This window comes from Aethalodelphis obliquidens, unplaced genomic scaffold, assembly GCF_003676395.1.
Source record: "Aethalodelphis obliquidens isolate GAN/ISIS:26980383/991018 unplaced genomic scaffold, ASM367639v1 scaffold1, whole genome shotgun sequence".
Lineage (NCBI taxonomy): Eukaryota > Metazoa > Chordata > Mammalia > Artiodactyla > Delphinidae > Aethalodelphis > Aethalodelphis obliquidens.
The window spans coordinates 107141586-107164899 of record NW_020837945.1 but is presented as its reverse complement, the minus strand read 5'-3'; the positions used below and the strand labels follow the sequence as shown (position 1 = coordinate 107164899).

General features: G+C 38.3%; 1 protein-coding gene across 4 annotated transcripts in view; it reads left to right on the top strand.

Moving 5' to 3' along the window:
* The window catches only part of LEKR1 (leucine, glutamate and lysine rich 1), a 276896-nt gene that overhangs the window by 212639 nt on the left and 40943 nt on the right, over window positions 1–23314 (top strand). For 3 of the 4 annotated variants that reach the window (XM_027113337.1, XM_027113353.1, XM_027113361.1), the window contains 2 exons: window positions 15178–15213; window positions 21227–21320. In XM_027113337.1, coding sequence (XP_026969138.1) covers window positions 15178–15213; window positions 21227–21320 — 130 coding nt within the window. The remainder of the gene's footprint in view (window positions 1–15177; window positions 15214–21226; window positions 21321–23314) is intronic. The other variant, XM_027113346.1, reaches the window with a different exon arrangement.

Here is a 23314-nt window from a genome sequence, read left to right as displayed (position 1 = left end):
GGGGCACGAACCCGTGTCCCCTGCATCGGCAGGCAGACTCTCAACCACTGCGCCACCAGGGAAGCCCTAATTCTTCTAGATCTTTGTTAAATATTTCTTGTATCTTCTCAGTCCGTGCCTCCATTCTGTCTCCTAGATTCTGCATCATGTTTACTATCATTACTCTGAATTCTTTTTCAGGTAGATTGCCTATTTCCTCGTCATTTATTTGGTCTTGTAGGTTTTTTCCTTGCTCCTTTTTCTGTGACATATTTTTTTGTCCTCTCATTTTTCTTTTTTTAATGGGTTGGATTGTGTTCCTGTCTTACTGGTTGTTTGTCCTGAGGCTTCCAGCACTGGAGTTTGTAGAGCTGGGTGTTGGTGCCGAGATGAGAACCTCCAGGAGACCTCACTCCGATGAATATTCCCTGGGGTCTGAGGTTCTCTTTTATTCCCATAGTTCGGACTTGGAGCTCCCACCACAGGAGCTCAGGCCCGACCCCCGGCTCGTGAACCAAGGTCCTGCAAGCTGCACGGGCAGCCAAAAAAAAAAAAAGAAGAAGGAAAGGAACAGAACAATAACAGAGTAAAAGATAAAATAATATTAGAAAACTAACAGATATTTAGAAAAAATTTAAAATATTAAAATATAGATGAAACAACAACCTGGAGGTAAAACAGAACTACAGTGGCAAAAAAGAGGAGGATTAAAAAAAAAAAAAAAGCCTGAAAAGTCCTTGGCTGTGGAGGATGGGGCTTATGCAGGGGCAGTGTTTAGGCAGTGGGTGGGGCCTATGTTTAGGACCCACAGGGCCAGAAAAGGCCCCAGGGGGAGTGGGGCTTTTGCTCAGTGCAGCAGGAGGGACCCAGGAGTGCCTCTGGCCTTGGAGGGTGGAGGACCAGGTCCAGGACCCCAGCAGGCTCCCCGGGCCCAAGTGGGTAGGGGAAATGCTAGGCACACTCTCCGCTGATCCTCCAATCCCGGAGTGCCCCTCCCCATCCACCTTTCCTCTTCTTCCCCTCCTGCCCAGGACTAACACAGACAGAGGGGGCCCCAGAAGTTGGAGGACCTGGCCTGGGACCTCAGAAGGCTTCCTGGGGCCCAAGTGTGTGGGCAAAATACCCACTGCACCTCCCCTGATCCTCCAAGCCCCCTAGGGTCCCTCCAGGCATGGGAACCCCTCCCTTCTCCCAGCCACCCCTCAGGGGTGCTAGTCCTGTCCAATCTCCACTTCTCCTCCCCCCTCACTGCCCCTTACATCCTACCCGGCTGCTCGGGGGTTCCTTCTCTCTCCTTGGGCATCAAGGCCCCCCACCAGCGACCAGCAGGTGCCCTAGTTGTGGTTCGTTTTTAGTTTATTTTTTATTTTATTCATTTTATTTTATGAGTATTTGACTGCTTTCTAATTTAGAAGATTTATAATTTTGTTTTCATTCTTTTTAAGGGCAACTATTTGCTCCCAGAGGAGTCTGGGAGTGGGGCCACAGAAGTGGCTAGCAGGCAGCTTAGAATTAGGTTCTAACCAACAACACTATGCCCTAGATCACATCTGTCTCTACTCCAGGCTAGTCAGAGGTCTGTCTAGTTCACAGAGAAACAAGGCTTGTCTCTGGTCCCCTCTGGGATGATATACATTTACTTCTCTTTGGTTTAGTAAGATGAACAAATGCAGAGCTTATTGCCATCCACCATTTCTTCCTCACCCTGCCACACCAATAAACTGCCTGTCGCTAAGATATTTTGTCTTGTAGTTCCGTGACTCTTCATCCCACCCCCACTTCTGCCGTTTCACAGTTGTGTCACTGATAAGCCCATAGCATATTAGAAGCAGTAATTTTATAAGCAGGAAATTGGCAAGAGCCAGGCTTACTAATAACAAGAAGGAATGGCAGCTGAAAGATTGACCATGCATAAGAAGAAAGAAAATCTATAAGTGCCAACAAAAAACTTTAAAAGAATTGTGGTTTGGCCCAATATACAATAGAGACAAACAGCCTTACACACATCAGTAATCATGACTGCCCTTATATTTATAATATGGGTTAGTAATTGATGGCCATAATGATGACTGAGTCAGAATGATTAAAATCAGCTGTATACTCTATGTATATAAAAGGTACAGAATATCCCATTTCCAGTGATGTCAGATTAATTAGATCTAGCTGTTTATCCAGGTGAATTCTGTCTCCTTCATACTGGTCATTGAGAAGATCCTATCTTTGTTCAAACATTTCTGGAACTCTTTTTTGAGAATTGGCTTAAGTGTGCATGTTTTAGAATATCCTTAGTATGATGAATCTTTGACCTTTAGGAATGAATTTGATTTTTAAAACAATCTCAGTAGGTCCAGTGAAAGCAAGTTCAAGGAGAATGATGGGAAATCAATCTGGGAAATATCTTTGGGGATTAAAAATATGTAAAATGTTTTCCTTTTTTCTATGCTTAATAAATTATCTCTGGCAGCAATTTGAAGACAGCAGTTTCATGAATGTTTTGAGGATTAATAACATCATTCGAATAAATATAGAGCTTTCTTAGGGGATTGATTGCTTTGAAATAGCACACTATATTTGCCATATTTTTAAAAAATTTAGTATGATTCTAATCTTACCTTCTATTATAAGTGGTAAAGATAATTTCTTTGTTTTCAGAGAACAGAGACCTCACTGGACTACTTCTTCCTCTCTTCTCCCCTCCCCCCCCTCTTTTTTTCCTCTTACATCCTTGCCCTTTTTCTTTCTTTTCTCTCTATACTTTAGTCTATCCAAAAGCAGGCATGGTATTACTTAGTCATTTGGTGGCACCAAGTTTACTGACATGATGTCTGTCACATAATAAAAATTAAAATGTGCTTGCAGCCCAATAAGTTATCGTATTATCATAGGATTACTCCTAGATATAAGCATTGTTTTGGTTTTTTTTCTTTGTCCAAGGCCGCTTTCAGATTTTGCCTGCCTTGTCTTCTATTGTATCCTCAGAATCTGGCACATGTATTCACTCAATAAATATTTGTTGAGTCAATGAGTGACCTACTTTGGATAATTCAGTCAGTTAACAGTTATTTGTTGAGCATTTACTATGTGCCAGGTACTACGTACCCTGGGATACAATGGTGAATCTGAAACATCCCTGTCCTCATGAAGTTTACATTCTAATAGGAGAGACAAACAGTTAAACAACAAAAAAAAAGTAGAGAACTAACCAGAATAATTCTAGATTGTGATAACAGATATAAAGTAAGTGAAAGGGTGTTGTAGTAGAGACTCATAGAAGGGGTACCTGCTTTGGAAAGGGTGGTTGTAAAAGTAACTTCCAAAATGGTACATAAAGGAAGACAAGTAAGAGGTTCCCACGCCAAGGGCCAGGGAAGAGTTTTACAAGTAAAAAATGAGCTTGGTAACTTCTTGGAAGTGGCAGTATGACACGAGGCCTAGCAAATGTGAGGGGCGAAGGTGAAGGTCGAGTCATTCGGGGCCTCACAGGCCCGTAGGAGTTTGGGTATTAGTTTCAGTGCAATGAAAAGAAACCATTGGAGGGACTTAAGCAAGTACCGACACTATGGAAAGATGGTTCTGGCTGCTGGGTGGAGAAGGGATTGGCAACGGGCAGTGGGGGCAAGTCAGGTCATTTACTGTTTTGATATTCATCAAAGGGTTTTGTGCATAGCTAAGCCTAAGAGACATGAGAAAAATGAAAATCTTTAGCTCTCACCCTCTGCCAGTTTCTGTTGGGTTATTTGAATGTCTGTACCAAGTGAATGAGAGCAAACAGCCAGGGCTTACTCCATGTTGAGCCAGGGGGAGATATGAGAGCCAGGTTAAAAAGATATCCTGAAGAACAAGTTACCTTTCGGAGGCTTTGACGTTATTGTCTAAACCTGCCTTAAAACTTTGTCTTCCTTTGGCTTCAGGGGCAACCTGTTATCCTGCCCCTTTCCTCTCTCTGTTTTGGTTCTTAGCTCTTCCCTCCTGCCATCACCTGACAGCAGACATTCCTTAAGGCTCATGCATGAACTTGGCTTTCCTCCCTCTACTTTCTTTCCTTCAGTAAACTGTCTCTCAGCTGAGCAAATTTGCTCTTGGAGCTTTGATTTGAAGCACCAATGGGATCTCTAAATAGAAGTGTCCTTAAGAAGTTGGAGATGTGAAAGTCCTTCCCGAAAAATAGAAGCTGGGCTCAGGAAAAAAACTTAAAATAGAGATGCTTGACGAGACCAGCAGAGATTCTAGTTCAGTAGGACCGGGCGGTGCCTGGGAATCTGCTGCACAGCAAGGTCCCAAACCACCGCTGTGGAAGGACAGCAGCCAACCAGGCTGCCAGATGTGCTCTCCAAAGGCCAAAGCCCAACTCACTCAAGGTGCCAGTGTGGGCTTTGCAAATTCAGGCAGCCTCCGCACACTGCCCCTCCTCCCCCACCCCTCCCCACAGCAGAGCCACTTGCCCTTGCTTCCATTGGGACCACTGTGGAAAATGCGAGGCTTAGAAGGTATGTAGTTTCAGAAGAGGAGGGAAAAAAGATATGAAAAGCCAGAACTGACCCTAGGAAAAAAAACTGGCAGAACTTCTGAATTTGAAGCAGGAAAGGAGCTAGTGACTAGGAAATAACTCATACATTAGTACAAATCTAATTAGGTATGCATTGCTTTCTCCCCCGCACTCAGCTGAGGAAGCTCTCTTAGGAGAAGAGGCTCCACTGGAAGGACGAGAAGTAGGTCCTTCAGGATCCTGGATGCTGGGGGTAGAGAAGGCCTGGCCAGCTTGGTCACAGGCACACTGGGCCTGGAGAGAGGGCTCTCCTTGCTGGATGGGGAGGACCGGGGCAGGGCACAGGGACAGTGCCAGAGAAAAGTGTGGCTATTTTTAAAATTCTGTGTAAGGAGAGCCCTCAGCTCTCATGCTTCTGGGCTACAGGGTCTCTTCGGCCAGGGCCAGAACTCCACCCAGAACTATGAATTTGTGATACCACTTCAGAAGTATTGTGGATTAAATAGGGTTTTGTGGGCTGGCCTGCAGGCCTAATTCCTTTTTTATGGAAAAGTATTTCTATAGTAAAATGTGTTGGGAATTTCCTATAACCAACTCACAAATACATTTTAGAAGGGCATATGTGTTTAAGCTTGGAGACTGCCCACGTATAACGCTCAGAGAAATTCATTTATGCAGTAGCGTGTGGCCTAAAGCTGTACTGCTGAGACACACAGCTGTTTGTAATAGTCCGCACCCTATGCGTTCCTCCCCAAGAGCTGTGTTGGCCCTATCTTGGTAAATTCCAAGAAAAAATATAGAAAAATACTTATTATGATTTACTTGCCAGTAACATGACAGGATTAGTGAAGAATGTCGTTGGAGGAAAAGCTTCATTGTGACCAAAGTGGGGGGCAAGTGGCTTATGTGTAAATTGTTCTGTGAAATAAGCAGTTATCTGTCTGTCTCTAACAGCTAGCTCTTTACTTATCTTAAGTGAGATTTGCTTAATTGCTCCCCGTCCCCCTGAAGCATACCTTTGAGGCTATAGGGAAGGATTTTATTCCCCCTCCTACACCCACAACATTAACTTCTTTTTCAATTTCCTCATCCTCTTCTCTTTCTCTTTGTTTTTTCTTTTTTAATTGACAGCTCTAAACCCTCACCTCGGAGAAATGTACATAAAATCTAGCAAATTATTTCAGGAGGTTCATGGAATTTCCCATTCTGTATACGACACAGCCCCATGGTCAAACATACCTGTTTCTTCAGGCTCTCTCTTCCCTTCCTCCCTGCTTCCTTTCTTCTCTCCTCCCCGCTGTGTCCCTCTCAAGCTCTCTCACACACCATCCCCAGGTTTCACAGTCATGGGGAGCCCTCTTGGTGCTTCTGTGGACATGATCTTGTCTTCACACTGCCCTGAGTGAGACGCATCGTTGTGTGGTGCTCATCAGAAAGGGTCAGGGGCCTGAAAACCAGCCTGAACTCTGCTCTCCTCACCACTTGCCACAGAGGAAGGGGCTTATTTTTCTTGCATAAGTATGCCATTCCTTCCTCACCGAGCTCTATGAGGGGACCTGGGTCGGCCCCCACCCAGAGGGAGCACTCTTTCTAGTTCCCCAACCCAGAGGGCAAGCCATTTTCAAATTTGCACAAAGGCCCTGGCTAACAGAGCTGTGACCCTCTCTTGTGAAGCAGGTATCATTTTCCACATTTTACACTTGAAGAAACTGAGGTTAAGCAAGGCTAAATGTCTTGCCCAGGGCTACACAACTGGCAAAGACAGAAATCAAGCTCCGTTGTATCTAGCTTTATAAACTGTGTTCCCTCCACTACAGTTTACGCAGTTCCCTTAGCATTTGTCTTGAAGGGATCAGTTCTGTCAGCTTCTCTTTCTCAATCATGTTGTAACACTGAGTCTTCAGGGGACTCCCAGCCCTGCAGAAAGCAGAAAATCTAAGAGTACCCCCTCTTCCCCTCCTCTTGCCTTCTTACCCCACCTCCCCACTCTTTCAGGATTCTTCCATTCATTTAATAAATATAAGATGGTGACTTCTGTCTTCCTTTCTCTAGTGCCTTAGCAAAGTCAGAAGGGGAGCTATATCTTCAGAACAAAAGTAGAATAAAAACATTTCACAACACATTCTATAAGAAGAGAAACTTGATGTTTAGTTACTTTGATGAGCCTTGTCATACTTTCATGAAGGCTAGAAGCAATAAGAAGTGTAGAATATAAAAAGGGATGTGGAAGCAAGGTTTCAAGGGTTCTGTTACCTCGTGGTAGTGTGGCTTAGTATAAAAAGAATGGACTCAGTTAGGCAAACATAGGTTTAAACCCACTGTCAAGTTTGGACAACTGGCTTAACCACTTTAAGGGTCATTTTCCTTATCTGTAAAATGGACATATTAATAATAGCTACCTTCTTGTGAAGATTAAAGCATCTAGTATCATGCCTGGTAGGTTGTAGGTGCCCAGAAAGTATTAATTTCCTTCCTTTCATCTTCGTTTAGGTTGCTAACCTCTTAAAGCAACACATCTTTTATACCCTGCATTGGTGACGTAGATATTCAGTAAATATCTGTTGAATTCAGTGTTATCTGCTTTACTCTTTGAGTTGTAAAGATGAGTCCATGGAGTGATTTATTTTGGACGCAATTCTGTTAGAGTGTTATGAAATGAATTGTTCTAAGTAATATCATTCTAAAATAACAAACCTTATCAGGTATTTTTCCCAAGACATACCTCTTTCTCTGATTTCCTGTCTATCAACAACTCTCAGAACAAGAGACTTGCCAAACTTCTTATGATATCACAGACACTGCTTTTAACAGTGGCAGGAGTTGTGGCAAAATCAAAATTATCTCTTTGATTGACAGTGTGAAGACATCTCTAAAAGAACAACTTGTGAAACAGAATTTAAAGCTGTCATTTGGCATTATGGTTTGACATTTGTTTGCAGTTATGTTTTTAACTACAATTAAGGGAATTAGATTTTTGCATGTATGTAAGAAATTAGATTCTCATTTTCTTTTTGGTCTAAGAATTTAAAAGTTAATGCTTTTTTAAAATAAATACTCTTAATTGTGAGTAGATCCTAATTTGCCTATTGTGCCAACTCCAAAAATGTTATTTTTTTAAAAAATCTGATGAAATTACAGGGTAGAGAGCCCTAGGCTGGTACAAGCTTGAACCAGCTTTACCTCTTGTGAATTATGTCACTTTATATAGTCATTTACCACTCAGGATCTTCTAAAAATTAGGAAATTGCATTAATATATTTCCAATGAGTGGCAAGAAAGAATGACCATATCCCTAGAGACTATCCCTAGTGCCTGAGACATAGTTGGGTACTCAATAAATATTTGCTGGATGGATGTATGGATGAGTAGGAATGAATTTAATCCCAGTTAAACCACCGATCACAGGATTTAAAACTCAGAAGCGCTCATTGTCTGGTAGCAAATCAGCTTCTGACTTGCCAAAAATCAATTCAAACTCCTGGATTCTAGTGATGATCTTCTCTATCAGATTCTTACTAAAATGCAAATATAGGACCTGAATCTGTGTTGTTTCTTATTATTCTAAAGCATGAATACCTCTAGAACTGGCTGTAAAGAGGAAATTGGATATCTGTATGATGTTCAAAAACAGGTGCACATTTTCAGCTTTTTAAAATATGAATATGCCTCTAACAATATTTAATTTCTAGAAATCCTCTAAATTTCTCTCAGAAAGCCTCACTAGAGTCAAAGTTGATCCTTTATAGTTTCTTTCAAGGCAAGACTGCTTTTTCTTTATCAATGTCTTAAGATGGTTTTACATTCCTGAATAATGTGCAAGCCCTTTCTTGAGTTTACTATATAAGTGTGATTTTTATTTTTGGAATCAAGATTATCTTTTTCACACATATACTCATCTCTGTATACATTACCCAGTGCCCATTCCATGGTAATCAAGGACAGTGTGTTTGTAACATCATTTATAATCATTCTTTCTGCCTTGTCTCATTAAAGAATTGCACTGAAGAGTTGAGAACAGAGGCTCAGCAGGAATCAATGAGATATGAAAGTCCTAATTTCTGTAGCTTTAATGTCAAGCAAAATTATCATCACAAACACAAGTTCATAAATTTTATAACAGTTCACTCAAAACACCTTATATTCTGTGGAAATGTCATAAGGAACTTTATGACTCTTTGTCAATTCAGTGAATGATTATCACTTCATTAACCTTGTTTGAACCTTGGCTTACTGTATTTTGGCTTCTATAATCTGCTAGCCTTTCACAGTTTTTATTCTAAAGGGATACATATAACAGCAGTGTTTTGTACTGGGTCCCTCAGAGGAATGTATATGGAATGGATTCTACTTTTGTTGATATCAAAATTATAACTGTCACCAGGGAGACTAAAATTTGAGCATCTCAAATATTCAGTACCATCCATTTTATAGTAAAGGTAACTTCTAATGTACTCACAGGCACCCATCTGAAAATGCTCATTGGAATTTTCTAATCAGTAAGACCTCTTTTCAAATAGGAAACCTGGCTTAAGAAATAAAGTGGATCAAATTGCCAGGACTCTGCTGCCTAGCCACTTCTAACAAGCACATAGCGAGCCACATCCATTCTATGGTACTGGTATTTTGAAAACCAAGTGAAGAGCTACTTTATTTGCCTTGACTGTTGCTCCTTATTTTATCAAGTTTACTATTATAAGATTCTACTCTTATACCTGAAAGTTGTGTAATAACATTTGACGGTAAACCAGCATCGTTTTCTATCTCTGCTATAACAATTACCACAAACTTAGTGGCTTAAAACAACACAAATTTATACAGTTCTGGGGGTCAGAAGTCCAAATGAGTGTTAAGGGGCTAAAATCAAGGTGTCAATAGGGCTGGCTCTTTCTGGAGCCTCCAGGGGAGAGCCCATTCCTTGCTTCTTCCAGCTTTTAGAAGCTGCTGGCATTCCTTGGATCCTGGCCTCATAAATCTAATCTATGCTTCCATTGTCACATCACCACCTTCCCCCCCCACCCCCGCCACATTAACCTTCTTGCCTCTCTCTCATAAAGACCTTGATAATTATACTTAAGGCACATCCAGGTGAACCAGGATAATCTCCTTATCTCAAGATCCTTAATGTAATCACATCTGCAAAGTTCCTTTTGCCATATTTACAGACTTTGGGGATTAGGACATGGATATCTTTGAAGGCAATTATTTAGCCTACCACAACTGTGACAAGTTAAAAATAGCTATTATCAACCCTAGAGCAACCATTAAATAAACTAAACAAAGAGTTATAGCTAATATGCCAACAAAGCAGATGAAAGTAAATCATAAGCCATATGCAAAATCCAAAAGAAGGCGGAGAAAGAAGGCCAAGGAAACAACAGATGGGGCAAATAGGCAAGATGATGGATTTAAGTCTAACTGTATCACAATTCAATTAAATGTAAATTGTCTATACATTCTAATTAAAAGACAGATTTTCAGATTGTATAAAAACATAAGATTCAGCCATATACTGCCTACAGGAAATGTATTTGAAAAATAAAGATACAAAAGGCTAAAAGTAAAAGAATGGAAAAAGATATACCATGCTGACACTAATCAAAAGAAGATAGACTGTGTTTATTAATATCAAGCAAGGTAGATTTTAGAACAAAGACTATTACCAGGAATAAATAAATTCATTTCATAATGATAAATAGACCAGTTCATCAGAAGGACATGACAATCCTAAATGTTTGTGCCTCTAATACAGAGCTTAAAAATACGTGAAGCAAAAACTGATAGAACTACAAGGAGAAGTAGACAAATTCACAGTTATTGTTAGAGATGTCAATAGCTCTCTCTTAACAATAGATAAAACAAGTACACAGAAAAATTAGTAAGGCTATAGAAGACTTGACTTTACAATCAATCAACTTAACCTAATTGACATTTATACAACATTCCACGCAACAGCAGCAGAATACACATTTTTTTTCTCCAAGAGCATACAAAATATTCACCAAGATAGACCATATAATTTGGCTATAAAACAAAACCAAAGAAAACTTAAAAGGACTCAAATCATACAAAGTGTATTCTCTGGTCACAATGTAATTAACTTAGAAATAAATAACAGAAAAGTATCTGTAAAATCCCCCAAATATTTGTGAACTATAACACAATTCTAAATGAGATATGGGTCAAAGAAAATATCAAAGGGGAAATTACAAAGATTTTTTAACTAAATGGGAATGAAAACATCAAAATGTGTGGAACATCTCTAAAGCAAAACTTCAGGGAGAAAATTTATGGCAATAAATGTCTATGTGAAAAAAGAAAAAAGGTCAGCTTCCGCCTTAAGAAGTTAGAAAAAGAAGAGCAAACAGAACCCAAGATAAGCATAAGAAAGTAAATAATAAAGATCAGAGCAGAAATCAATGACAGAGAAAACAGTAAAACAATATAGAATATCAATTAAACAATCAATTTCTTTGAGGAGATCAATAACATTAATAAACCTCAAGTCAAACTCATCAGGAAAAGATAGAGAAGACAAAAATTTACCAACATCAGAAATGAGAGTGGTGACATTACATTCTTCAGATATTAATACATTAATAAAGGAATATTATAAACAACTTTATGCCATTAATTTTTTTAATTCAAAAATACTTTATTGCTAAAACAGGCTAGCCACCATCTGAGTCTTCAGTAAGTAACATCAAAGATCACTGATCACAGATCATCATTACAAAATAATAATCATGAAAACTTTGAAATATTGCGAGACTTACCAAAATGTCACAGAGAAACAAAGTGAGCCAATGCTCTTGGAAAACTGGTGCCACAAAGCCATTTGCTTGACTATGCCATTAATTTTGACAACTCTGAAAAATGGATACATTTTTTTGGAATATAAACTATCCAGCTTCACTAAAATGAATAGATGACCTGAATTTATAGTTTAAATTTTTCCCACAAAGAAAACTTCAGGCCCAGAAGGTTTCACTGGTGAATTTTATCAAGCATTTAAGGAAGAAATAGTATTAATTCTACTTAAACTCTTCCAGAAAATGAAACAGGAAGGAATAGTTCTTAACTTACTTCATGAGGCCAGTATTACCCTGATATCAAAATCTGACAAAAGCATTACAAGCAAATTAACAGACCAACATCCCTCATGAGCACAGATGCAAAACTTCTAAACAAAATTTTAGAAAATTGAATCCAGCAACATAAAAAAGAAAAGAAATCATGAATGTGTGGAGTTTATCCCAAGAATGTAAGATCGGTTTAACATTCAAAAATCAATTATTATTATCCAAAAAGTAAAAAAGAAAAACTCAATGATTATGTCAATAGAAACAAAACAGGCAGTTGGCAAAACAGAACGTTCATTCCTAATTTTTAAAAAAATCTCAGCAAAGTAGAAATAGAGGAAAACTTGTTCAAATTGATACTGGGCATCTAAGAAAACTGACAGACAACATCATACTTAATAGTGAGAGACTACATACTCTCCTCCTAAGATCAAGATCAAGAAAAAAACACCTGCTGTCATCAGTTCTGTTCAACATTGTGCTGAAAGTTTTAGTCAGTACAGTCAGGCAAGAAAAAGAAATAAAAGGCATCAGACTGGAAAGGAAAAATAAAAATTTTTTATTCACAGATGATATGCTCACTAACATAGAAAACCCCATGGAATCTACAAAAGGAGTTACTAGAACTAATAAGTGAGTTTGGCAAAAGGTTTCAGGAAAAAAAGTCAACATCCAAAACCCAAATTAATTTCTATATATTTGCACAGAACAATCAAAATTTAAAAAGCAATATTTATCAAAATATTTCAAAACACATGAAATACTTAGGAATGAATCTGACAAATAATGTGCCAGACCTGTACATTGAAAACTACATAACATTGCTGAGATAAGTTAAGAGGATCTAAATAAATGGAGAGATATACAATGTTCATGGAACAGAAGCCTCAATATTGTTAACAGTTATCCCCAAATTGATTTATAGATTCAATGCAATCACAATCAAACCTCCAGCAAACATTTCTGTACAAATTAACAAGCTAATTTTAAAATTCTTATGGAAATGCAAAGGACCTAGAATAATCAAAACAACTTTGAAAACACTTTGAGGAGCCAAAAGATCAAAGTCACTACCTAACTTCAAGATTTATCGTAAAGCTACAAGTAATCAAGACAGTGTGGTATTAATCTCAAGATAGACAAATAGATCAACGGAACAGGATAGAGAATCCAGAAATAGGCACACATGTATGGTTAATTGATTTTCTACATGGGTGCCAAAGCAGTTCATTGGAGAACACATAGTTTTTTTCACCATTGGTGCTGGAACAATTGTATATCCATATGCAAAAAATGAACTTTGATTCATACTGTGAAATGTATATATAGAGATTAATTCAAAATAGATCCTAGATCTAAATATAAAACCTAAAATTATAAAACTTACAGGAGAAAACAGGAAACATATCTTTGTGACCTTGGATTAGGCAAAGATTTCTTAGATTCTACCCCAAAAGCCCAATCCATAAAAGAAAAAAACCCTGATAAATTGGACTTCATCAAAGTTAAAACTTCTGTTCTTTTAAAGGCACTGTTTAGCGAATGAAGACAAGCCATCGTCATAGATATGCACAATATATATGTCATAAAGGACTTGTCTTCAGAATATATAAAGAACTTTAGAAACTCAGATGACCATAAACAACCCAATAAAAAATGAGCAAAAGATTTGAACAGGCGCTTCACCAAAGATATACAGATGGCCAAGAAGCACGTAAAACAGATGTTCAACATCATTAGTCATTAGGGAAATGCAAATTAAAACCATAATGAGATACGACCACACACTTCTATTTTTTTAATTGATTTTTTTTTTTTGGCCACACCTCACGGCACGTGGGATCTTAGTTCCCCGACGAGGGATGGAGCCCATGCCCCCTGCTGTGGAAGCATGGAATCTTAACCACTGCACCGCCTGGGAAGTCGGTGTGGAAGCACACACTTTTAGAATGGCTAAAATTAAAAAACCTGAACATACCAATTGTTGGCAAGTTGTGGAGAAACTGGAACTCTCACATTCTGCTGGTTGGAATGTAAAACAGCACAACACTTTGGAAAACAGTATGGAGGCTTCTTAAAAAGTTTAACATACACTTACCTTGCTACTTAGCCATTTCACTCCTAGGTATTTACCTAAGAGAAATGAAGGGACATAGCCATACAAATACTTGTACACAGATATTAATAGCTATATTTGTAATAGCCAAAACCTGTGAAACAAACTAAATGTCCATCAGCAGGTGAATGGATAAACAAATTGTGGTATATCCATGTGATGAAATACTACTCAGCAAAAAATAATAATAATGAACTATTGATTCATGATACAACATGGACAAATCTAAAAGGAATTATGCTAAATGAAAAATGCCAAACACAAAAAAAAGAATATACTGTATGATATATAGAGAATTTTTATAGAATTCTGAAAGTGCAAACTAATGTATAATGACAGAAAGCAAACTCTTGATTGCTGGGGGCGAGAGGGCAGGAGTGAGGGATTAACAAAGGGCATAGGGAAACCTTGGGAGATGATGGATATATCATTATTTTGGTTGCAGTGATGGTTTCACACACATATGTTTATGCATATGTCAAAACTCATCCAAGTGTATACTTTAAACATGTAGTTTACTGTTTTCAATTATATCTCAATAAATGTTGTGGTTTTTTTTTTAAAATTCTCTTGGAACCATTTCTCCTCCAAATCTTCTGTGGATAGGAAAGAAGTTGAGAAAACTGTCTCTCAACAGGGCAGAATTTCTAACACCCTCTTCTGATGTGGCAAGGCTGTAGGATGAAAAAAAAAAATTACATCTCAGAGAGGAAAGCCAGGAGCTACAGAGAAAAATGGTTTGAGAAATCACTCCCAAGTGAAAGAACCACAGCCTAAGCAAGGAATGTTCTCTACCTCCAGGGTAGAAATCCTCACAGTGGTTTCCAGTAGGATTTCAGAGTTGCGATGGACTCCACCTGATGCCAGGTGACTTACTGTGCACCTCCCGGTGAGAGGACTATACTATCCACACCTGATTCACATCAGACTTGGCCATTTGATTTGTTCTTGCCATTGAAATGGGAGAGGAGTGACATGCACTGATTCTGAGCAGAAACTTTAACAGATCCTATGTTTTCGCAATTTTTCTTTTCTATCACAAAAGCAGCATTCCCAGGTAAGAATTGTTCCTTGGGCTACATCCTGGAACAAAACATGCAGAGCAAAGCAGCAGATTACATATATCATGAGCAAAAAATAAACTGACCTTGTTAGCCTCTGGGATTACAGACATGTTGAGTTTTGGATGACTCTGAAATATAAAAGTAGAGCAGTCAGGTGAGAGTTGGAAACATGAGTCAAATACTCAGAGAACAGATGTGAGCTGGAGATAAAATCTGGGAGTTGTCAGCAACTATTGCATTTTAACCATAGGCATGGGTATGATCACTTAGAAAAAGAGTAGAGAGAGAGAAAAAAGAGGCCTCAGAACAAAGTGCTAAGGAACACCAAACATGTAATTGACGGCAAAGATGAGTCTGCAAAGGAGATGGGAATGGGCGAATATTTGGAAGAAAGCCAGAATTGAGGTGTTTTTTTGTTTTATGTATTTATTTATTTATTTTTGGCTGCTTTAGGTCTTCATTGCTGCGCATGGGCTTTCTCAAGTTGCGGTGAGTGGGGGCTACTCTTCGCTGCAGTGCATGGGCCTCTCATTGCGGTGGCCTCTCATGCTGCCGAGCATGGACTCTAGGCGCGTGGGCTTCAGTAGTTGTGGCATGCAGGCTCAGTAGTTGTGGCATGCATGCTCAGCAGTTGTAGCATACGGGCTTAGTTGCTCCGCGGCATGTGGGATCTTCCCGGGCCAGGGCTCAAACCCATATCCCCTGCATTGGCAGGCTGACTCCCAACCACTGCGCCACCAGGAAAGCCCAGAATTGAGGTTTTAATATAATCCCACTTTTACTATCCTCCTTCTTTGTTCCTTCTGCTTCCTTTCTCCAGCCTAGAGACTGCTGAGCAAGCATCATAACCTGCTAGGTCCACCTCACATTTTAAAAGATAAGTGTTCCTTTTACAACGTTGCTGGCTTTTGAGCACCATTTGGACAGGGACCCTGCCCTCATTCACCTCTGTCTCTCCAGGTACTGCCTTGTCCATAGTGTGCATAGTGGGCAGTAAACCCCACCCTGCTGCTCACTTGCCATTTCCCTCTCCTTGGTCTTTCCCTTTAATTCTCTTTTCTCCAGATGCCCATTCTACTCTATGCTTAGGCTTTATCATTAATTGTTTTTATAAATACTGAGTAGTTACATAAAAGGTTTAGATAGGTATAAAGTATGAAGAACTACAATATAATGAACGCTAAGTTTAGGAAAAAGAGCCTTACCATTAACGTTGAAGTCCCTTGGTGCTTCTCCTTATTCCACCACATGGCATCCTTGCTCAGAGGTAACCACCAACCTGCATTTTGTGGTTCTCAGCAAACTAGGAAGAGATGGGAACTTCCTCAAACTGATAAAGAGCATTCGCAAAAACCTACAGAAAACACTTGTTATTCCTTTGCTTCACTCTATAATTTTACCACGTATGTTTGTATTCCTAAAAAAAAAAAATTAGATTTTGCATATATTTTATCTTCATGGAAATAAAATTATACTGTATATATTAGTCAGTGATTTATTCTTTGTGCTCAAGATTATGTCCCTGGGATTTTTGTCCATGATGTTACATGTAGCTGAAGATCATTCATTTCTTCATCTGTATTATATTCTGAAGTATACCACAATTTATTTATCTTTTCTGCTTAGCTATATTTCATAAATTTTAATGTGTAGAAATTTTATTATTGTTCATTTCTAAGTATTTTGAAGTATCAGTTATGATTTTTCATGTGACCCAAGAGTTATTCAGAAACACATTTTTTAAAAGCTCCAAATACATGGAGATATTTATCTTTTGTTACTGACGTTTCTTTGTTTTCAGAGAATGTGGATTATAACAGTGCTGTTCAGTAGAAGTATAATGTGAGCCACATATGTCACTTTAAAAATTTTAATTGCCATATTAGAAGAGTAAAAATAAACAGGTAAAAGTTATCTTAATTAATATATTTTACTTAACCCAATATGTAGGGTTAGGGATAGGGTTTGGTTTTATCAAGCCTGTTTCTCTTAACTCATGAGTTCAGTTTATTTGCCATTATTATGATTGTTACTTTAAGTTTTCTATCAATACTTCTCCCTCTTTTTCTACACTCTTTTCTCCTTTTGGGCCTTGGGCGGGGGCAATATTGTTGGAGTTTCTTTTATTTTCTTAGTGCATCTTCTTCTAATGGCGTATTCTGTTCTTTTAGTGGTTACTTCTGAGATTTTACCATGCATGCTTAATGAAGTTTAAAATTAATATCTCAAACTTCTCTTGAATAATGCAAACTTCTCTTGAATAACACTGGCACCTTATAGTTGCCATCCTGCCATCCTATATTCTACATTTTTGTCTAGTGTTCTAGTTTTATACTTTTGTTAGCCCCACTGATTACACACAGTCAAAACTAATATTTTATACAGATGACATTTATTTACAAGTACTTACATACAAGGCTGGCTACATAATTTTCAGGCCCAGTGTAAAATGAAAACGTGGAGCCCCTTCAAAAAAAGAAAGAAGCTTTTTCCTTTCCTTCACCATCTTCTCTCAGCTTGTCAGGGTCTTTTTTTTGTTTGTTTGCTATTGAATCTTGTGCTCCCTTGGGCATGGAGAAATCGTAGCATGGATGCAGGCTCTCAGAGGCACCCAAGGCCCTGCCCCAGACTCAGCCAAAAGGACACATATGGCAGACCCAACATTCCCCATGCCTGTGCCCACTGAAGCAGAGGATGACAGCAGATGCTGGGCAAGGGTCAGGGAGAAAAGGGTTGAGAACCATCCTGGGGAGACAGGGAGGTGTTGAGAGGTAGGACTGTGTGTGAGCCGAGGCTCCAAGGCCCCAGCATGTGCTTGACTGTCCCATTAGACCTCACTTACAAAACACAGACTCAAAGATAAAGTTGTTAAGAATTTCTCAGTGGTGACCACAGAGCATTAAATCTGAAACCCAGGACCCTCTTCAGAACATGGGCCCTGTACAGCTGAATCGATCGCACACCCAAGAAGCCCTCCCTGCCTGTGTGTTTTCCAGTTCCTTTGCTCACCATTTTTTCTTGATCGTCTGACCTTCCTTCTGAGATCATAATCCTTCCTGCAAAGCATGTTTTTTAGAAGTCGTTTAGCTGGCAGTAAACCCTCAAATTTTATTTTTCTGAGCATATTTTATTTCGGCCTCTTTCTGAAAGATAGTTTTGCTGGGTACCCAACTTCAGATTGATGGTTATTTTCTCATGGGATTTTTAATACATTATTTTGCTGTCTTTGGCCTTCCTTGTTTCTATTGGAGAATAAGCTTTCAATATGCTTGAGTTCCTTTGAAGACAATATGTTTTATTTCCTCTCCAGCGTCTTTTAAAATCTCTTTTAATTCCAATATTCTTCATTTTCACTACCAGGTGCCAGATATGAGATTTATTTTTATTTATCTTGCTTGGAATCCTTTGGGCTTCCTAGATTTATGGGTTGGTATTTTTCATCAATCTGTAATGTCCTTCCTCTCCCTTTCTCTCTCATTTGCTTCTGAAATGGTAAATAGAGAAATATTAGATCTTTTCACTCTGTCCTCCATATATCAACCTCTTTTATATTTTACATATTTTTGACATCATGTACTGCACCCTGTATAATTTCTTTGAATCTCCCTTTCAGTTTATTACTTCATTTTTCGCTGTGAATAATCTGCTATAGGACCATCTACTGAGCTTTTCATCTCAGTTATTATATGCTTCATTTCTACAAGTTTGATTGGTTCATTTCAGATTTCATTAGTCATTTAAATTAATCTTTTATTTCTTCCAACATATTGTACATCCTTATTTATATTCAATATCTGAAAATACTTTAGAATTTGTGGCTTTGATTATGCTATCATTTGTATCTGCTCATTCTTCCTCTTACTAGCTTTAAAAAAAATAATTTTGTGATTCTTAAAATTATGGTCTCATAGGTCTTAAATTTTTATCTGTAGGAATCTCTGAGTTTCAAGTCGAAGATAGGTTTCTCCCAAACATATTGGTGCTTTTCCTACCAGGCATCTGGAGGCAAGGTTATCCTAACACCATTGTAAGATATCTCCTCAATATGAAGCTTTTTGGACCACTCAGGTAGTGTGAATTCAGGATACAAACCTGCACTGGGATTGGCTTGTGTTTACAAATTCTTGTGGGAGATTTGTATTTTCCCCTCTACCTAGCACCAAACTTCAAAGCCGGAAATTTCTTTTTTGTTCTTTGAGAGGGGATGTTATTTGTATTTTACACATACTGGGTGTGAATTTCATATTCTTACATACAGTATGACAAAAATGCATACTGCATGTGTCCCTCTTTGAGATGCAGTTTTATGCAGGTGAGTTTCCTCTCAAGCTCTTCCTTTCTCTCCTGACTCCAGTGCCCTTCATGGCTGTGAAATTTAATGCTCAAGTACATCAGATTTGGAAAGTACCTTCAAGGTGAGAATTGGCTTCAATGCTCTACTTATTGTTGGGGTTCTTCCTTTTACTTCATTTTTTTAAACCATTAGTTTGGAATAATTTTTTATTTAAAGAAAAGTTACAGAGAATTTGTTTCCCTCTTGTCCATTTTTCATAACCATGGCACATATGTAAAAACTAAGAAATTAATATGGGTGTAATACAATTAACTAACCTATAGACTTTATTCAAATTTCACTAGTTTTCCACTGATAACCTTTTTCTGTCCTTTCTCTTGATTTGTGTTTCCTGCATCTTCCTAACTTTTTGTCCAGATCACTGATGAATTTTAAGATTTTTTTTTATAAGTGAAAACAAAACTTTACTTATTTTCAGTAGGAAAGTTGTCAAAGTACCTAGTCTGACACAGTTCTGAAAAAAAAGTCTGGGGAGTTTTGTTCTTTTCAATCATTTTCCCTCAAATAATATTCATAATCCTGGTTACCAAGTTGATGTGTCTTTATGTTCATGACCTTAAAATTTTCTAGCCTAGAAATGTAGGCACTATTTTTATTAAAAAATGTTTAATAATACTGTAAGAGTGAGATGAGAATACAGATCAAGATAGATTGACAGTCTATTATAATACTCTTGGTGGGAAATAAAGTCAAGAACCTTAACTGTTAGTAGTCGGAAAGGAAGGGAGGAAATAGTTCGAGGTGCACCACGGAGCAGAATACATAGAACTTGTTACTGAATAGACGTGGTAGAACAAGAAGAAGGAAAAGTCAGAGATGACTCAGGGATTTCAAGCTAAAGATTGTGACTGTTGAAGGTTTCAGAAGTCAAAAGGAAAGGCAAGACCGTTGGAGATGATGATGAATTTGTTTTTTGATGTGTGGAATCTTTGGTGTTGATGGCTCATCAGGGTGGAGATGTCTAACAGGCAGTTATAAATGAAAGTCACAAGTTTGAGAAAAGGGGTCAGAACTAAAGGGAAGAGGGTGATGACGGAAAACAAAGGGATTAGAAAGAGGAATAAGCAATGGAAAAGAATCACCTACACAGAAAATAAGAAGGGTTATGGTGATTATAGAAGGGGGTGGAGGGACTCCCTGATCAACAGGCATACTTTTGCCACCACTTGTGATATTTAAAGTCTTAACTTCAGGGCCCCTGGAGAAATGTTCTCATGAATCTCCCACACTTACTTCCACCCAGAGGGTCACAAACTTAGCTTTAAGACCCAATTACGTGGGGATTTCCCTGGTGGTGCAGTGGTTAAGAATCCACCTGCCAATGCAGGGGACATGGGAAGATCACACATGCTGCGGAGCAACTAATCTCGTGTGCCACAACTACTGAGCCTGTGTGCCACAACTACTGAAGCCCGCGCACCTAGAGCGGGTGCTCCACAACCGCAATGAGAAGCCCGCACACCACAACGAAGAGTAGCCACAACTAGAGAAAGCTCGCATGCAGCAGTGAAGACCCAACACAGCCAAAAATAAATAAATAAATAAATTTATTAAAAAAAGATCCAATTACGTGGATTAAAATATTAAAATGTTCTTTGTGTTTTCTCTCCTATTTTCTAGTATGTTTTGTACTATACCACATTTCAGATATTACCCTCTACTTAATTCAGTCTGTTCCTATTAGCACTTGAGATAAATAAAAGAAAAATAAATCTAGCAGGAACTACAAACGTGCTGGTTTTGTGTCATATCCCAACACATTTTCCTTTTTTAAAGAAACAAAATATGACCTAGTGTTAGAATTTAGTCATAAACTTTAGAACCACAATGTATAGTATTTTATTATATTTGTGACTACACATATGTTGTTACTATTTCATGCAAAAATAATAATATTACTTATTAAGCAAAAATTAAGCCTGAGAAAATACTTACCTTGTTGCCAGTGTTTTTAAATTGCTGTTAACAACAGTTAAAATAGTATGTAGTAGCAGTACACACACACACACACACACATATGTATATATATATTTCTAAAGAGAAGAATAAACAGACTGAGTTGTGAAATAATCCCTGAGCCACGAACTGTAATTTAAGAAGGGTGTTAAGGGTGTGTCTTGACTCATTTGTTGTGTTTATGATTTTCAGGGAATTGATGCTGATTTCACATCAGAAAAGCATGGAGCAGTTGCAGGAAACCCTTAGACAGCAGATGCTGAACGGTGATAACTGGAGGGAGAAGGTAACAGTAATGTGGCTTTCAGCAGCATGTGTCTTATTTGTTTTTAAAAAATTCTGTCCATTTGCCAGGCTACTTCAGATAGGTCTCTTTGCTTCTATGCACACCTTTGATTCTTTCTGGAATTTCCTAGACCAAACGTGCATACAATATATGTTTTTTACAAAATATTGGACAAGTAGGAAGTTAAAACATAAGAATAGAATTTGAAATCTTATAAGATTAAGATAGCTGTTAGTTCTTATGTAAAAGCATAATTTTTACTTTTAAATATTTACCCTTTTTCCCATAAAATGACAGAATCTGCATTTGACTACATCCTTAAAAGCAGGGGAATATTAATTCATTCTTATGATTTCTCTGCTTTTAAGAAGATAATACAAGAGAATGAACAATGACCAATGACTTAAAATTATTCAGTTATAAACTTCTGGCAAATAAAATGAATAAGTATTTAGCTCACTATTTACAAAGAAGATGTTTGCTTTTAGAGTATGAAAAAATTGCATTGACTTTTGTCTTTTCTATATTTTTCAAACTTTCAAGAGTGAATATGTATTGCTTTCATAATTTTAAAGAATACAAATCATACTTTTAAAATTGTTAGCCCCTGCCTTCTCAGGCCTTGCACAGCTCTAGTCATTGAGGCTATAGACATCATCTTCCTGTCATAAACTTTTCATACTTTTTGATTGATCCCTTGGCTTTATCATGCATACTGTGCTGAAACCTTCCAAGCTGTTTCTTTTCCCCCACCAGTACCTAATCCTAGCTCTAGCCTTCTGTCTTGATTTTCTGATTTTGTCTTACATGTGCATCTAGAACTAGAGCTGGCTACTGAAATTCAGATTGTTTGACTGAAGTCCCAACAATGTATTTGGTTATCATCAGATGCTTCTCCTTGGTGACTAGACCTTATAACTCGTAACCTCAAGCAACAATTGGTGGCCACCTTCAAACTAATGTCTCCACCTGGAATTCCCCACTCTGCCATCCACAGATGAAATCCTTTAGGTATTGTTGCTGGGTCAGGTTAATTCTAAATTTGTCACTTTCATTTCCAGTCTTCACACAGTTGGCCATACTCAACCAGTCTGGCCCTCTATAAATCAATCCCCCTTCCCTTATCCTTTGGGGACAGCACATTCAGGCTATAACAAAAATGATCTCTATAGCAACAGTTCCATATGGGCAGCAATTAAAATTTGAGAATATGAACTAAAGTTGCTCTAAGTGTCTCATTCTTTTGTTTTATTTTATAGCATAGGCTTCTTTTTATTATAGATCTTTATTGCAGTATCATTGCTTCACAATACTGTGTTAGTCTCTGTCGTACAACAAAGTGAATCAGCCACATGCACACATACATCCCCACAACCCCTCCCCCCTAAGCCTCCCTCCCCCCCCCCCCATCCCACCTCTCTAGGTCATCACAAAGCACCAAGCTGATCTCCCTGTGCTATGCTGCTGCTTCCCACTAGCTAATTATTTTACATTCAGTAGTGTGTATATGTCGATGCTACTCTCACTACACCCCAGCTTTCCCCTCCCTCCCCCGCATATCCTCAAGTCCACTCTCTATGTCTACGTCTTTATTCCTGCCCTGCCATTAGGTTCAACAGTACCATTTTTTTTTTTTTTTTTTTTTTAGATTCCATATATATGCATTAGCGTATGGTATTTGTTTTTCTCTTTCTGACTTGGTTCCATGTCCTGGCTATTGTAAATAGTACTGCAGTGAACATTGTGGTACATGTCTCTTTTTGAATTATGGTTTTCTCAGGGTATATGCCCAGCAGTGGGATTGCTGGGTCATATGGTAATTCTATTTTTAGTTGTTTAAGGAACCTCCATACTGTTCTCCATAGTGGTTGTATCAATTTACATTCCCACCAACAGTGCAGGAGGGTTCCTTTTTCACCACACCCTTTTTTCTAGATTTTTTGGTAATGGCTGTTCTGACTGGTGTGAGGTGATACCTCATTGCAGTTTTGATT